The sequence below is a fragment of the Salmo salar genome, chromosome 01 (genome assembly GCF_965601325.2).
Source record: "Salmo salar chromosome 01, fSalSal1, whole genome shotgun sequence".
Classification (NCBI taxonomy): domain Eukaryota; kingdom Metazoa; phylum Chordata; class Actinopteri; order Salmoniformes; family Salmonidae; genus Salmo; species Salmo salar.
In genome coordinates, this window is record NC_138291.1 from 130739046 (window position 1) to 130756781 (window position 17736).

Genomic DNA, 17736 nt, shown 5'->3' on the forward strand with positions numbered 1-17736 from the left:
TTCTCGTAGAAAAGCGATAATATTCCGACCGGGAATCTCCTTTTCGGCAAACAGAGGAAAAAAATCACAAAGACGGTGGCGGTCAGGTCACGCGCCTAAGCCCAGAGTCTCTTGATCGGCCACTTGAGAAAGGCGATAATGTGTTTCAGCCTGGGGCTGGGATGACGACATTCAGGTTTTTCCCGGGCTCTGAGCGCCTATGGACGACGTAGGAAGTGTCACGTTAGAGCAGAGATCCTTAGTAAAAGATAGAGATGGAAAAGAAGTTCAAGAAATGGTCAGACAGGCCACTTCCTGTAAAGGAATCTCTCAGGTTTTGACCTGCCATTTGAGTTCTGTTATACTCACAGACACCATTCAAACAGTTTTAGAAAATTTAGGGTATTTTCTATCCATATGTAATAAGTATATGCATATTCCAGTTACTGGGTAGGAGTGGTTTTTATCCAGCCGTGTCAATACTGCCCCCTAGCCCTAACAGGTTAACTGCCTTGTTCAGGGGGGATTCGGGGATTCGTTTTTGCAACCTTCTGGTTACTAGTCCAACGCTCTAACCACCTGCCTGACATTGCACTCCACGAGGAGCCCGCATGGCAGGCTGACTACCTGTTACGCGAGGGCAGCAAGAAGCCAAGGTAAGTTGCTAGCTAGCATTAAACTTATCTTATAAAAAACGATCAATCTTAACATAATCACTAGTTAACTACACATTGTTGATGATATTACTAGTTCATCTAACGTGTCTTGTGTTGCATATAATCGATGCGGTGCCTGTTAATTTTTCATCAAATCACACCCTACTTCGACAAACGAGAGATGATTTAACAAGCGCATTTGCGAAAAAAGCACTGTCGTTGCACCAATGTACAGTGGGGGAAAAAAGTATTTGATCCCCTGCTGATTTTGTACGTTTGCCCACTGACAAAGAAATTATCAATCTATAATTTTTATGGTATGTTTATTTGAACTGTGAGAGACAGAATAACAACAAAAAAATCCAGAAAAACGCATGTCAAAAACGTTATAAAATGATTTGCATTTTAATGAGGGAAATAAGTATTTGACCCCCTCTCAATCAGAAAGATTTCTGGCTCCCAGGTGTCCTTTATACAGGTAACAAGCTTAGATTAGGAGCACACTCTTAAAGGGAGTGCTCCTAACCGCAGCTTGTTACCTGTAAAAAAGACACCTGTCCACAGAAGCAATCAATCCATCAGATTCTAAACTCTCCACCATGGCCAAGACCAAAGAGCTCTCCAAGAATGTCAGGGACAAGATTGGAGACCTACACAAGGCTGGAATGGGCTACAAGACCATCGCCAAGCAGCTTGGTGAGAAGGTGACAACATTTGGTGCGATTATTCGCAAATGGAAGGAACACAAAAGAACTGTCAATATCCCTCGGCCTGGGGCTCCATGCAAGATCTCACCTCGTGCGGTTGCAATGATCATGAGAATGGTGAGGAATCAGCCCAGAACTACACAGGAGGATCTTGTCAATGATCTCAAGGCAGCTGGAACCATAGTTCCCAAGAAAACAATTGGTAACACACTACGCCGTGAAGGACTGAAATCCTGCAGCGCCCGCAAGGTCCCCCTGCTCAAGAATACATATACATGCCCTTCTAAAGATTGAATCATTCAGATGTTCATTGGCAGAGGACAACTGGTGAAAGTGTTGTGGTCAGATGAGACAAAAATGGAGCTCTTTGGCACCAACTCAACTTGCCGTGTTTGGAGGAGGAGGAATGCTGCCTATGACGCCAAGAACACCATCTCCACCGTCAAACATGGAGGTGGAAACATTATGCTTTGGGGGTGTTTTTATGCTAAGGGGACAGGACAACTTCACCGCATCATTTGACGGGGCCATGTACTGTCAAATCTTGGGTGAGAACCTCCTTCCCTCAGCCAGGGCATTGAAAATGGGTCGTGGATGGGTATTCCAGCATGACAATGACCCAAAACACACGGCCAAGGCAACAAAGAAGTGGCTCAAGAAGAAGCACATTAACTTGTTATGGATAGGGGGCAGTATTTTCACGGCCAGATAAAAAACGTACCCGATTTTATCTGGTTATTACTCCTGCCCAGAAACTAGAATATGCATATAATTAGTAGCTTTGGATAGAAAACACCCTAAAGTTTCTAAAACTGTTTGAATGGTGTCTGTGAGTATAACAGAACTCAAATGGCAGGCCAAAACCTGAGAAGATTCTGTACAGGAAGTACCCTGTCTGACCATTTCTTGGCCTTCTTTGTCATCTCTATCCAAAACAGAGGATCTCTGCTGTAACGTGACACTTTCTAAGGCTCCCATAGGCTCTCAGAAGGCGCCAGAACGTTGAATGATGACTCTGCAGTCTCTGGCTGAAAAACAGTAGCGCATTTGGATAGTGGTCGATCTGAGAACAATGAGACGGGTGCGTGCGTGCACGTGAAGGGTCCATTTTCAGTCTTTGAATGAAAACAACGACTCCCGGTCGGAATATTATCGCTATTTTACGAGAAAAATCGCATAAAAATTGATTTTAAACAGCGTTTGACATGCTTCGAAGTACGGTAATGGAATATTTTGAATTTTTTTGTCACGAAATGCGCCGGCGCGTCACCCTTCGTTACCCTTCGGATAGTGTCTTGAATGCATGAACAAAACGCTGCTATTTGGATATAACTATGGATTATTTGGAACCAAACCAACATTTGTTTTAGAAGAAGAAGTTCTGTGAGTGTATTCTGATTTAGAACAGCAAAGTTAATCCAAATTTTCTTATTGTAAATCTGAGTTTGGTGAGTACCAAACTTGGTGGGTGTCAAAATAGCTAGCCTGTGATTGCCGGGCTATCTACTCAGAATATTGCAAAATGTGCTTTCACCAAAAAGCTATTTTAAAATCAGACACCGCGATTGCATAAAGGAGTTCTGTATCTATAATTCTTAAAATAATTGTTATGTTTTTTGTGAACGTTTATCGTGAGTAATTTAGTAAATTCACCGGAAGTGTTCGGTGGGAATGCTAGTTCTGAACGTCACATGCTAATGTAAAAAGCTGGTTTTTGATATAAATATGAACTTGATTGAACAAAACATGCATGTATTATATAACATAATGTCCTAGGGTTGTCATCTGATGAAGATCATCAAAGGTTAGTGCTGCATTTAGCTGTGGTTTTGTTTTTTGTGACATTATATGCTAGCTTGAAAAATGGGTGTCTGATTATTTCTGGCTGGGTACTCTCCTGACATAATCTAATGTTTTGCTTTCGTTGTAAAGCCTTTTTGAAATCTGACAGTGTGGTTAGATAAAGGAGAGTCTTGTCTTTAAAATGGTGTAAAATAGTAATATGTTTGAAAAATTGAAGTTTTCGGATTTTCGAGGAGTTTTTATTTCGCGCCACGCCCTATCATTGGATATTGGGGCGGTGTTCTGCTAGCGGAACGTCTAGATGTAAGAGGTTTTTAAGGTCCTGGAGTGGCCTAGCCAGTCTCCAGACCTTAATCCCATAGAAAATCTGTGTAGGGAGCTGAAGGTTCGAGTTGCCAAACGTCAGCCTGTAAACCTTAATGACTTGGAGAAGCTCTGCAAAGAGGAGTGGGACAAAATCCCTCCTGAGATGTGTGCAAACCTGGTGGCCAACTACAAGAAACGTCTGACCTCTGTGATTGCCAACAAGGGTTTTGCCACCAAGTACTAAGTAATGTTTTGCAGAGGGGGTCAAATACTTATTTCCCTCATTAAAATGGAAATCATTTTATAACATTTTTGACATGCGTTTTTCTGGATTTTTTTGTTGTTATTCTGTCTCTCACTGTTCAAATAAACCTACTATTAAAATTATAGACTGATCATTTCTTTGTAAGTGGGCAAACGTACAAAATCAGCAGGGGATCAAATACTTTTTCCCCCCACTGTACCTAACCATAAACATCAATGCCTTTCTTTAAAATCAATACACAAGTATATATTTTTAAATCTGCAAATTTAGTTAATATTGCCTGCTGACATGAAATTGTGTCACTGCTCTTGCGTTCATTGCCTGGCTCGTTGCGAACTAATTTGCCAGAATTTTACGTAATTATGACATACCATTGAAGGTTGTGCAATGTAACAGGAATAATTAGACTTAGGGATGCCACCCGTTAGATAAAATACGGACCGGTTCTGTATTTCACTGAACGAAAAAAAAACGTTTTGTTTTGGAGGTGATAGTTTCCGGATTCGACCATATTAATGACCTAAGGCTCGTATTTCTGTGTGTTTATTATATGATAATTAAGTCTATGATTTGATAGAGCAGTCTGACTGAGCGGTGGAAGGCACCAGCAGGCTCGTAAGCATTCTTTCAAACAGCACTTTCGTGCGTTTTGCCAGCAGCTCTTCGCAATGCATTGCGCTGTTTATGACTTCAAGCCTGTCAACTCCCAAGATTAGGCTGGTGTAACCGATGTGAAATGGCTAGCTAGTTAGCGGGTGCGCGCTAATAGCGTTTCAAACGTCACTCACTCTGAGACTTGGAGTAGTTGTTCCCCTTGCTCTACATGGGTAACGCTGCTTCGAGGGTGGCTGTTGTCGATGTGTTCCTGGTTTGAGCCCAGGTAGGAGCGAGGAGAGGGACGGAAGCTATACTATTACACTGGCAATACTAAAGTGCCTATAAGAACATCCAATAGTCAAAGGTATATGAAATACAAATCGTATAGAGAGAAATAGTCCAATAATTCCTATAATAACTACAACCTAAAACTTCTTACCTGGGAATATTGAAGACTCATGTAAAAAGGAACCACTAGCTTTCATATGTTCCCATGTTCTGAGCAAGGCACTTAAACGTTAGCTTTCTTACATGGCACATATTGCACTTTTACTTTCTTCTCCAACACTTTGTTTTTGCATTATTTAAACCAAATTGAACATGTTTCATTATTTATTTGAGGCTAAATTGATTTTATTGATGTATTATATTAAGTTAAAACAAGTGTTCATTCAGTATTGTTGTAATTGCCATTATTACAAATAAATAAAAACAATCGGCCGATTAATCGGCATCGTCTTTTTTCGAACCTCCAATAATCGGTATCGGCGTTGAAAAATCATAATCGGTCGACCTCTAATTACAGTAGTACTCATTCAATGTAAATTAAAATGGATGCGATTTGAGGAACAAAACTAAAAACTAAACTATGAGGTAAACCCCCCCAAACTGTTCTGTGCTTCCGACAGTAACACACATATAAGGCGACTGTCTCCTGAACTTCTCTCCTTCACACCAAAGTAGTGACACAGAAACAGAATGAGTGACCTCCCTGGTTGGGGTTAGGTGACATTGGGAATGACATGCAAGGCTGTTGGTGGGTCTGTCCACCCACAGTATCTATAGTTGTAATTTATCATATAATTAGTGTTAGCTTTTGTAATCATGCAGCAGGACTAAAAGGCAAGGGGTCAAACTAAGGTGAAAGGTTAGGGGTCAAATGTCAGGGGTCAAGGTGGTGATGTCATGTGGCAAGGTGTGCTATAGAAGAACTTCCATTACTGGCCGTCAGTCCCTGTCTGTCTGTCTGTCTGTCTGTCTGTCTGTCTGTCTGTCTGTCTGTCTGTCTGTCTGTCTGTCTGTCTGTCTGTCTGTCTGTCTGTCTGTCTGTCTGTGTGTCTGTCTGTGTGTCTGTCTGTCTGTGTGTCTGTCTGTCTGTGTGTCTGTCTGTCTGTGTGTCTGTCTGTCTGTGTGTCTGTGTGTCTGTCTGTGTGTCTGGCTCACAGCTGTACAGAATTACATATTTACAAAGGGCGGGGGTGCTATGCAGTGTCGAGCACTAGCACTAACCCCTTTGGAAATAATTACATGAAAACACACCAATCTGTCAACCACACAGGAGACAACCCCAAGGACCAAACCTAGAGGTTATTAAAACATAGCAATACACTCACATAGGGGAAAGTGAATGGAGGTTTATATATTGCTGTACAGTAATGTATGAAAAGGGCCCACCTTGCCACATCGACTGACGCACAGGCGCTTGCAAGGAATTGGGTTACCAGCAGCCAGTCAATTTACACTTCACAGAAAGATGCCTGTCTCAGTGTTTTTTAAAACATTTTATGGTGCCATATTTTTTGGGGGGGATGGGGTGTATAAGTAAAGTAACTAGAAATTCATAAATGTATTATTTCAGTTTTTTCCTTATACTTTTGTGGTTTCTTTTTAAATGAAAATGCAGGCTTAACTTTCATAACCGTTATTCTTTGCATTTTCTAAAAAATCCCTTTTTTCATTTGAATAATCTTTGTTCTTTTTCAGGTTTCGGTGGGTTGGTTGGTTGTTTGGACATAGCGTTTCACCTTCTGAAGAACATTGGGTTGCGCAGGCAGGCTGCTAGTCACCTGCAACACCCCAGGGGTCCTGCGGAGGTCTCCAGGCTGCTGTCGGTGTCTGAGGCCAGGGTCTGGTCAGTGGACATGGAGGAGATATCGTTGACGGAGGGGGAAGGGAGGCTCTCACCACTGCTGTTCACGGCTGCACCTGTGCTGAGGGAATCAACAGATAACCGGGTTACAACGAACTAAGAGCCCCACAGACCAGAGTTGGGGTCAATTCCATTTAAATTCCAGTCAATTAAGGAAGTACACTGAAATTCAAATTCCAATTTACTTCAATGCTTTTCAATTAGAATAATTTTGAATTGGAATTCCGTTTGCTTTCTGAATTGACTGGAATTTTAATGGAATTGACCCCAGCCCTGCCACAGACACTACTGGGCAGTCTCAGTCAGTCACAACCCGTATTGTGACACATGACCCCACACAGAAACTGGACACTCGGTCACAACACAACCAAATAGTACACCCAGAACCCCACATACAAACACATCACAGTGTGTTACCAGACAGGTGAGAGGCGAGTTAAGGCTGGGGTACTCTGTCGGCTATCTCCTTAAATACAATAATATCATATTAGTGTAATAATAAGAATGTAAGACTTTTATGTTTAAAGATGTGGTTCCCTATCTACCTACCTGTTTTTGGAAACATTACAGACCAGGGTGACATTTCAGCATTCATGTGCAACTTTTTACCACTAGATGGTGTTGAATTTCTGCAAATATACAGACATACTTAGGCTACAGGACAGTATAGTACAGTACAGTATTTTAATGCACTGTAGGTACAGTATGGATAGTAGCCAGACCATTTCTAATACAATATAAATATATTTGAGGCAAATGTCTTTCAATAGGCAGACCTGTTTCAGTCTTAAGTTTCATCTTGGAAGCAAGAGTTTGGTGAGTGGACAGTTATACTTTTAAGATTAATAAACGTTTGCCAGTGTTTGCCGGTGTTCTGGCTTGTTAGGATGTTTAACCGAGGGTTACATTTATACAAATGTTGAATTATACTGAGTTTGTTTTCCAATCATTTTTTGAAATAGATTTTTTTAAGTCATCCCAAGTGGATGGGGTTGGTCATGGGGGATATATGCCTTCTTTTTTTAAATATATTTTTTATCATCCTTCAAATATGCATATTGCATAAGATACATAAGGTAACTGAGGTGGTTCCATCCAGAATCCCTTCCCTATGTGTAAACTTGATTATGTTCACCCTGGATAGAGCTCTACTGAGGTTCAGTTTAACATGGTAGTATTTTGCTCTAGTCTAGGAGAGGTAGATGCAGCCTTCCAACGGGGGGAAGGCCAGCATAGGGGTCCAAGGGGTCACAATCCGTATTGTGGATTTCTGGATGTCTTCTGGGTATTTTGTTGTTTTTAGCAGTTGTTTTTATTTTCTTTATATTTTATTACTCTGACCTTTCAGCACACTGGCCATGTGATTGTACTAACATTCATTTCTAATTATTATGCCTAATTCACATACTCTAAGCTCCACTTGCTTTATCAGCTGGAACTTTAATGGAATTAACCATGCGGTCAAGCGTAGCCGAGTGTATGCTCAAGTCCGGACAGCAACAATGATAAACTAAAGAGAGGATGGGTAGACCAAATATTTCAAATACTTTGGTGCTAAGGCCAGAGGGGCAGCCATCCTTATCAGAAAAGGCACCCCGTTTGTCTCCTCTAAAGTAATTTTAGATACTAATGGCAGAAATATTATAGTGATGGAGAAATATGTTTACACACAGGTTGTTCTGGCTAACCTCTATGGTCCTAATTGGGATGACGCTCAATTTTTCTCAGACCTCATTGCAACACTTCCTGACCTTAACTCTCATCATTTGATACTGAGTGGAGATTTCATGTCACGACTCCTACCGAAGGTGGCTCCCCTTCCTGCTCGGGTGGTGCTCGGCGGTCGTCGTCACCGGCCTACTAGCTGCCACTGATTCACTTTTTCCCACTTTCTGTTGATTGTTTGCACATGTTTTGTGTTGGGCTGATTAGCTGGGTTATTTTATCCAGTAGGCCCGCCTGCTCTGTGTGCGGGATTGTTTTGTGTATTTTGCTTCTGTGCACGCTCATGTTTGAGGTGCTGGTACGTGGTTTTCCTCGGACTGTTTCTGTCCCCAGTGTTTGGGGCAGTTTGTTTTTGTGTGCGCCCTGTATCTCCGTGGGGTGGCTTGCGTTCGCCGTTGTGTACATTAAAGCACTACCCTGTACTCTCTGCTTCCTGCACCTGACTTCGCACCCACTACGCCCAGACTCTTACATTTCAATTGTGTATTACATTCAAGTCTAGGCAGATCCAGACCAAAGCCCAACAATGTAATTTCAAAATCAGGTGCAGTAATCAACTAATTTCTAGAATCCTATAATTTGTCTTATCCATGAAGCAGGAGCAATCCCACTGGTAAATATTACTCCTTTTTTTATCCAGTCCACCACTCATACAGTACGATTGACTTTTTCCTGCTGGACAATATAATTATTCCTTTTGTAACTAATAGCATCGTTTTCTCAGACCATAGCCCTGTCCAGCTAGATATCTGCTTTCCGGACAGTACAGCGTCCCAACGCGCATGGCGACTTGACCCACTACTGCTATACTGTAGTGCCTTTAAAAAATACATATCAACTCACATTGATGTCTTTTTACAGATCATCAACTGCACCCCTGACGTGTCTCACTCTACTGTGTGGGAGTCGTTAAAAGCATATCTAAGGGGCCAAATTATTTCATACACAGTATATGACAATAAACAGCGCATTAAACGCTTATGGTTGTTATCTCAACTCATTCTAGATGTGGACAACAGATATGCCTCTTCTCCAACTCCTGAACTCTACAAAGAGAGACTGCTACACCAATCGGAATTTCACAATCTTTCCACTGAACACATGGAGCAGCTTCTGTTTAAGTCAAGGCAGACATTTTATGAACACAGAGAGAAAGCTGGCAAGTTGTTACCTCACCAGCTTAAACAATCTGCAGCTAGCAGCACCATACCTGAAATGTGTGTTGCAGCTGATTTAACTTCTACCAATCCCAAAGAAATCAACAATCAATTTAAGCAATTCTACTCTGCTCTTTACTTGTCAGAGTTGTGACGACCCTCCCACTCTGTCTGCCGTATTCTCTCTGTTCTTGTTTCCTTGTTAGGATGCCGGTGGGCGGAGTTGGAAGGGTCGTCAGCTAAATGGGAAGCACCTGGGCCCAGCTGTGTCCCAGGATAAAGAGACCTCTTCCACAGTTATTGAGAGGACTCTCTCCATGCAGACACTTTGTTGATTTTGGTTGTGTAGTTTTGTGGCTTTTTGGTTATTTCCTTTGGCACCTTTCAACACCCTGCATTATTACATTCAGGTATGCAAAACACTCACTTACACTACTGATTACTGATTACACACACGCCATTGTTAATTATTTAGTTATTTTAGTTAATAAATATATATTTTGATACTCCTTGTCTCCACGTTGTCTCCCTTTTGTTGCGAACTCAGAGCCGGTTCATAACAGAGTAAAGAGCAGAATTTCTAGACAATCTGCATGAATGCATGAATTTCTAAACAATCTGGACATCCCCTGTCTCAATTCAGATGAACAAACTAACATGGATGCCTCAATAAGTGATGACGAAGCTACTCTGGCAATCCAGTCCATGCAGAGCAGTAAAGCTCCTGGGCCTGATGGCTTCCCTATTGAATTTTATTAAGCATTCTCCTCTAAACTATCCCCTAGGCTCAGCTCAATATACAATGAAATCCTTTCTAGTCAGAAACTGCCCCAGACATTTACCCAGGAGACCCATTCTGTTTTGCTTAACCTCTCTAGGGTAGGTGGCACCAAATCGTCCCACCTACGCAACAGCCAGTCTAATCCCGTGGCGCGATATTCAAATACCTTAAAAATGCTATTACTTCAATTTCTCAAACATATAACTATTTTACAACATTTTAAAGACAAGACTCTCCTTTATCTAACCACACTGTCCGATTTCAAAAAGGCTTTACAACAAAAGCAAAACATTAGATTATGTCAGCAGAGTACCCAGCCAGAAATAATCAGACACCCATTTTTCAAGCTAGCATATAATGTCACATAAACCCAAACCACAGCTAAATGCAGCACTAACCTTTGATGATCTTCATCAGATGACAACCCTAGGACATTATGTTATACAATACATGCATGTTTTGTTCAATCAAGTTCATATTTATATCAAAAACCAGCTTTTTACATTAGCATGTGACGTTCAGAACTAGCATACCCCCCGCAAACTTCCGGGGAATTTACTAACAATTTACTAAATTACTCACGATAAACGTTCACAAAAACCATAACAATTATTTTAAGAATTATAGATACAGAACTCCTCTATGCACTCGATATGTCCGATTTTAAAATAGCTTTTTTGGTGAAAGCACATTTTGCAATATTCTCAGTACATAGCCCAGCCATCACGGGCTAGCTATTTAGACACCCAACAAGTTTAGCCTTCACCAGAATCAGATTTACTGTAACAAAAATGTTATTACCTTTGTTGTTCTTCATCAGAATGCACTCCCAGGACTTCTACTTCAATAACAAATGTTGGTTTGGTCCCAAATAATCCATCGTTATATCCAAACAGCGGCATTTTGTTCGTGCGTTCTAGACACTATCCGAAATGGTAAATCAGGGTTACGAGCATGGCGCATTTCGTGACAAAGAAATTCTAAATATTCCATTACCGTACTTCGAAGCATGTCAAGCGCTGTTTAAAATCAAGATTTTATGCAATTTATCTCGTAAAAAAGCGATAATATTCCGACCGGGAATCTGCGTTTCGGTAAATAGAGGAAAAAAAATAAAGACGGGGGCGACCTGTGCACACGCCTAAGCCCACTGTCCCCTGATCGGCCACTTGACAAAGGTGATAATGTTTTTCAGCCTGGGGCTGGAATGACGACATTCAGCTTTTTCCCGGGCTCTGAGAGCCTATGGGAGCCGTGGGAAGTGTTACGTTACCGCAGAGACCCTTTGTTTTGGAAAGAGATGTCAAAGAAAGCCAATAAATGGTCAGACAGGACACTTCCTGTAAAGGAATCTCTCAGGTTTTTGCCTGCCATATGAGTTCTGTTATACTCACAGACACCATTCAAACAGTTTTAGAAACTTTAGGGTGTTTTCTATCCATATCTAATAAGTATATGCATATTCTAGTTACTGGGTAGGAGTAGTAACCAGATTAAATCGGGTACGTTTTTTATCCGGCAGTGTAAATACTGCCCCCTAGCCCTAAGAGGTTAAAAAGGACAAGAACCCCCTAGACTGTGGCTCATACCGCCCTATAAGCCTTTTTTGCTGCGATTATAAAATTCTCACTAAGGTCCTCTCGTGCCGTTTAACCTGTTAGGGCTAGGGGGCAGTATTGACACGGCCGGATAAAAAACGTACCCGATTTAATCTGGTTACTACTCCTGCCCAGTAACTAGAATATGCATATAATTATTGGCTTTGGATAGAAAATACCCTAAAGTTTCTAAAACTGTTTGAATGGTGTCTGTGAGTATAACATAACTCAAATGGCAGGCCAAAACCTGAGAAGATTCCATGCAGGAAGTGGGCTGTCTGAGAAGTTGTGTTTCATCTTGGCTCTTTTTATTGAAGACTGAGGATCTTTGCTCTAACGTCACACTTCCTACGGCTCCCATAGGCTCTTAGAGCCCGGGAAAAAGCTGAACGATATCGAGGCAGCCTCTGGCTGAAACACATTATCGCTTTTGGCAAGTGGCCGATCACAGTACTATGGGCTTAGGCGCGTGCCCGAGTCGAACGAATGCTTTATTTTCTTTCATCTGTTTACCTAAACGCAGATTCCCGGTTGGAATATTATCGCTTTTTTATGAGAAAAATGGCATAAAAATTGATTTTAAACAGCGGTTGACATGCTTCGAAGTACGGTAATGGAATATTTAGAATTTTTTTGTCACGAATTGCGCCATGCTCGTCACCCTTATTTACCCTTTCGGATAGTGCATTGAACGCACGAACAAAACGCCGCTGTTTGGATATAACTATGGATTATTTTGAACCAAACCAACATTTGTTATTGAAGTAGAAGTCCTGGGAGTGCATTCTGACGAAGACAGCAAAGGTAATAACATTTTTCTTATAGTAAATCTGACTTTGGTGAGTGCTAAATTTGCTGGGTGTCTAAATAGCTAGCCCTGTGATGCCGGGCTATCTACTGAGAATATTGCAAAATGTGCTTTCACCGAAAAGTTATTTTAAAATCGGACATATCGAGTGCATAGAGGAGTTCTGTATCTATAATTCTTAAAATAATTGTTATGCTTTTTGTGAACGTTTATCGTGAGTAATTTAGTAAATTCACCGGCAGTGTTCGGTGGGAATGCTAGTCACATGCTAGTCACATGCTAATGTAAAAGCTGGTTTTTGATATAAATATGAACTTGATTGAACAAAACATGCATGTATTGTATAACATAATGTCCTAGGGTTGTCATCTGATGAAGATCATCAAAGGTTAGTGCTGCATTTAGCTGTCTTCTGGGTTTTTGTGACATTATATGCTAGCTTGAAAAATGGGTGTCTGATTATTTCTGGCTGGGTACTCTGCTGACATAATCTAATGTTTTGCTTTCGTTGTAAAGCCTTTTTGAAATCGGACAGTGTGGTTAGATTAACGAGAGTCTTGTCTTTAAAATGGTGTAATATAGTCATATGTTTGAAAAATTGAAGTTTTTGCATTTTTGAGGTTTTTGAATAACGCGCCACGGGATTACACTGGCTGTTACGTAGGTGGGACGATTTGGTGCCACCTACCCTAGAGAGGTTTAAGACAGTGATGCCTAATATAATTAACTCTGACCAAACCAGTTTTATCTCAGGTAGAAAATATTTCTATGATATGCGACGGATATTTAAGTTCTTTATTCTGCCCACTCAACTCAACAGCTAGAGGTCGTCATCTCTCTTTATGCTGAGAAGGCTTTCGACCGGGTTGAGTGGGAATATCTTTTACAGTGCTAGAGAGATTTGGGTTTGGCCCGTCATTCCTTTCCTGGATTAAGATTTTGTACTCATTCCCAGTGGCTTCTGTTCGCACCAAGAATGTTAACTCAAGCTACTTCCCTCTCCCACAGGGTTACGAATTGGTTAATTTGAAATGACTCATTCAGACATCTTATTGAAATATGCAGAACTTAATATTTCCTTTAGAGGATTAGATAGAGCCATTTGCTCTGAAGTTAAATGAAATAGCACTATCTGTCATTTCTTGTAGATTAAAATCTGATTGAGCTCGTTCTGTTTTCCCGGGCTGGATTCTACACCAGCATAACATGGTATGGCAGAATGGGTAACCCCTTGCCCCCTATGACATGGTTGTCTAAAAACATTAGCAGAAAACAAATAGATGAGGGGTCACCTAGTTCAGGGTGTCCCACACAGCTGATTCAAATAATCAAAGCTTGATAATGAGTTTGTTATTTGAATCAGCTGTGTAGGCTGGAGCAAAAACCAAGACGTGCACCCATGGAGGCCCCAGGACCGAGTTTGGGAAACTGACCAAGTTAAAGAGCAGAATTTTAAACTAAAGATACAAATATTTAAGCAAGTAGGAACACAAAAGGTGTTTGGTTCTTGTAAAAGCCCTATGCTCGCATAGCAATAGAATAGTTGTATTTCTTTGTATGCTCCTATCTTCCAAGGGGCAGACATTTAAGCTTCCTGTTGAATCTGGGGCGTTAAACTACAGTAGGTAGCTAGCAAACCTCAAGTCTTTGTCCTAGACAAAGCATCAGACAGCGAAGAATTAGAAAGATGACCAGATACAAAAGATCGACTGTACCTGGTCTTGTGTGGCTCACTTGGTAACGCATGACACTTGCAACACCAGAGTTGTGGGTTTGATTCCCAATGGGGGACAAGTATGCAAAATGTATGCACTCACTACTGTAAGTTGCTTTGTATCTGTCTGCTAAATGACTTAAATGTAACAAGCCAGTTAAGAGAAAGTGAGTTTGCAAAGGCTTTGCTAAAACGATCCCTCTTGGTCCAGAGCATGCCAATGGTGCGGTGATATGTAGGCAGCCCATCAATCTCATTTTTATGTGTCTGTAGCAGTGGGAGGCGGGTGATTAAAGGACAGTGGAAGACATTTCATCTGACCTCCAATAAAACAGGGAGAAAAAAAATCACAATTTATGGCTCAAACATAGATTGTATTCAATAACAGAATAACATGCTTACTCTAATGCTATCCATCTATGTAAGCCCTGAGCCAAGTGGTGCTGAAAGGCAGTGCTTTAGAGCCTGGTACTGTTACTGCTGTGAAATATTGCCATCTGGGGCTCTTCAGCTGCACTGCGTCTGTCCTCTGCTCTCCTCAGCAATAGGAATACCCATCTGCTTAATTGCAGAGTTCTAGAGAGGAAGGGAGACAGAGAGAGGGAGAGGTAGAGAGATGAGGGACAGAAAGAGAGGGGGGGGTGAAGGGAGAGAGCTACAGTATCGCACTGCGTATTAAATCAATCCCAAGGAAGCAGTTTAGCCTTATCACTAGATCCCAAGCCATCCCCGAATACAGCATACATAAGGAGACTTTGTACAGTATGAAAACGTTCTCTGCAGAAAATTGCTGAGGAGAACGACCGAGGCAAGTTTTTTTCCTCTCTCAGCAACACTAGACTCTGGACGGACGCCATAATAATATTACCAATACTGTGCATATCATGATTCCACACTGCTCCACAGTGGCCATACAGGTGAATGACACGCAGCTGCCGCTTTGGTAAACACCGCAATATTAAATGTTTTACTGAAAATGAGATTAATTCTCGTGCTATCTAGAAGAGTATGGACCAAGGACCCCAGCCTTAAATCATGATATGTGACAGTGTATACACAGATGTGAAAAAACATATACATAGCCTACATGACCTTTTGCATAGAGTAGGTGGATAGCAACCTTTTTAATCAATACACATTAACACTGCTCTGTTACTCCTATATAGACTGGAGTCACAGATATGTCTTTCTAAACACTTAATTGCATACAGTAATACCATTCAAATAAAGATGAATCACTGCACATACACAAAACATGCAAGTTTGGTGAATAATGACCAAATCTACAGTTTAGATCAGGGGTGGGCAATTCCAGCAACCCGAGGGACTGATTGGTGTCACAGTTTTGCCCCAGCCCCAGCTAACACACCTGACTCCAATAATCACCTATCATGATCTTCAGTTTAGAATGTAATGTGATTAATCATCTGTGTTTGCTAGGGATGGAGAAAAAGTGTGACACTAATCACGCCCCTAGTACTGGAGTTGCCCACCCCTGGTTTAGATGGATACTTTTACATACAGATATAATTACTCATGTACAAATTCCTACAGATATAACACTTATGTAGCCTATCAATTATATTTGTCTCGGGAAAACAAGATGGGAGACAAAGACGCATGGGTCAACGCACAGATGGATTTCTCTGTTATAAGAAGAACACAGTGATTATACAGTATTATTAAATCAACTTACAGAGGGACTAGGTTATGCACTGAGAGTACCTGAGGGAGAGGGTTGTCCCTTCATCACCCCGTTCTTCGTCCTCTCCTCAAAGTTCATCACCTCTTTGTAGATTAGTTCTGAAAAGTGAGAGAAGGAGCGAGCATGAGAGAGAGGAGATAGAGAGAGAAAGAAAAGGGGAGGATAAAACGTTAAAATACCAGCACAGAAATCTATTCTCTGCTCTAGCTGTCTGTTGTAAGTCTAATTACCATGGGAAGGCTACAAGGTCATTGGAAAAGTTAATATAGAAAGTTAGTAAACAGAAACAAATAGAAAACAGATAGGAAAACTTAATTGTTGACAAGCTTCTACAGTAGGTAACTAGATAGAAAAGAGAACAGCAGTGAATGTAAGTTGGGAATTGTCTCCATAGACACCACAAACGTTACAACTTACAAATAATTGAGCCTTTATTAATAGATACTCCAATTGTCACGACACCTAAGGGAAGGTGGCGCCCCTCCTCGCCCGGGCGGCGCTCGGTGGTCATCGTCGCCGGCCTACTAGCTGCCATCGATTTATGTTTCACGTTCTGTTAGTTAGGCCTAGGTTAGTTGCGCACCTGTTTTGTGTTAGTTGTTAGTGGGGAGGGGTATTTAGGCTAGTTAGTTAGGTTTGTTGTTTGTGCGGGATTGTTCGTTTGTCAGGGTGTGTTTCATGTGGTTCTGTATATTTTGGAGTTACGCTATTCCTTTTGGGCTGTGTCCCTGGTTACGTTCTTTTAACCTCTCTATGGTCAGCCAGTTGAATCCCGTGGCGCGTTATTCAAATACCTTAGAAATGCTATTACTTCAATTTCTCAAACATATGACTATTTTACAACATGTTAAAGACAAGACTCTCGTTAATCTAACCACACTGTCCGATTTAAAAAATGCTTTACAACGAAAGCAAAACATTAGATTATGTCAGCAGAGTACCCAGCCAGAAATAATCAGACACCCATTTTTCAAGCTAGCATATAATGTCACATAAACCCAAACCACAGCTAAATGCAGCACTAACCTTTGATGATCTTCATCAGATGACAACCCTAGGACATTATGTTATACAATACATGCATGTTTTGTTCAATCAAGTTCATATTTATATCAAAAACCAGCTTTTTACATTAGCATGTGACGTTCATAACTAGCATCCCCCTGCAAACGTCCGGTGAATTTACTAAATTACTCACGATAAACGTTCACAAAAAAATAACAATTATTTTAAGAATTATAGACACAGAACTCCTCTATGCACTCGCTATGTCCGATTTTAAAATAGCTTTTCGGTGAAAGCACATTTTGCAATATTCTCAGTAGATAGCCCGGCATCACAGGGCTAGCTATTTAGACACCCACCAAGTTTAGCACTCACCAAAATCAGATTTACTATAAGAAAAATGTTATTACCTTTGCTGTCTTTGTCAGAATGCACTCCCAGGACTTCTACTTCAATAACAAATGTTGGTTTGGTTCAAAATAATCCATAATTATATCCAAATATCCTCTGTTTTGTTCGTGCGTTCAAGACACTATCCGAATGGTAAAGAAGGGTGACGCCACGACGCATTTCGTGACAAAAAATTTCTAAATATTCCATTACCGTACTTCGAAGCATGTCAACCGCTGTTTAAAATCCATTTTTATGCAATTTTTCTCGTAAAAAAGCGATAATATTCCGACCGGGAAAGCGTGTTTAGGTTCAAAGACGAAAGAAAATAAAACATGGGGTCGACTCGTGCACGCGCCTCAGCCCATTGTCCTCTGATAGAGCACTTGCC

At 41.1% G+C, this 17736-nt stretch overlaps 1 protein-coding gene across 7 annotated transcripts in view; it reads right to left on the reverse strand.

The window, feature by feature from the left end:
* Positions 1-333: 333 nt before the first annotated feature.
* LOC106560362 (mitogen-activated protein kinase 10) overlaps positions 334-17736 on the reverse strand; it is a 145029-nt gene continuing 127626 nt past the window's right edge. For 2 of the 7 annotated variants that reach the window (XM_045687882.2, XM_045687885.2), the window contains exons 13-14: positions 15971-16048; positions 335-6518 (exon numbers count right to left, since the gene is read on the reverse strand). In XM_045687882.2, the coding sequence (XP_045543838.1) occupies positions 6376-6518; positions 15971-16048 (221 nt within the window). In that variant the 3' untranslated portion in view covers positions 335-6375. Of the gene's footprint in view, positions 6524-14647; positions 14822-15941; positions 16049-17736 lie in introns of all 7 variants that reach the window. The other 5 variants (XR_006756964.2, XM_045687903.2, XM_045687900.2 and 2 more) reach the window with 5 other exon arrangements.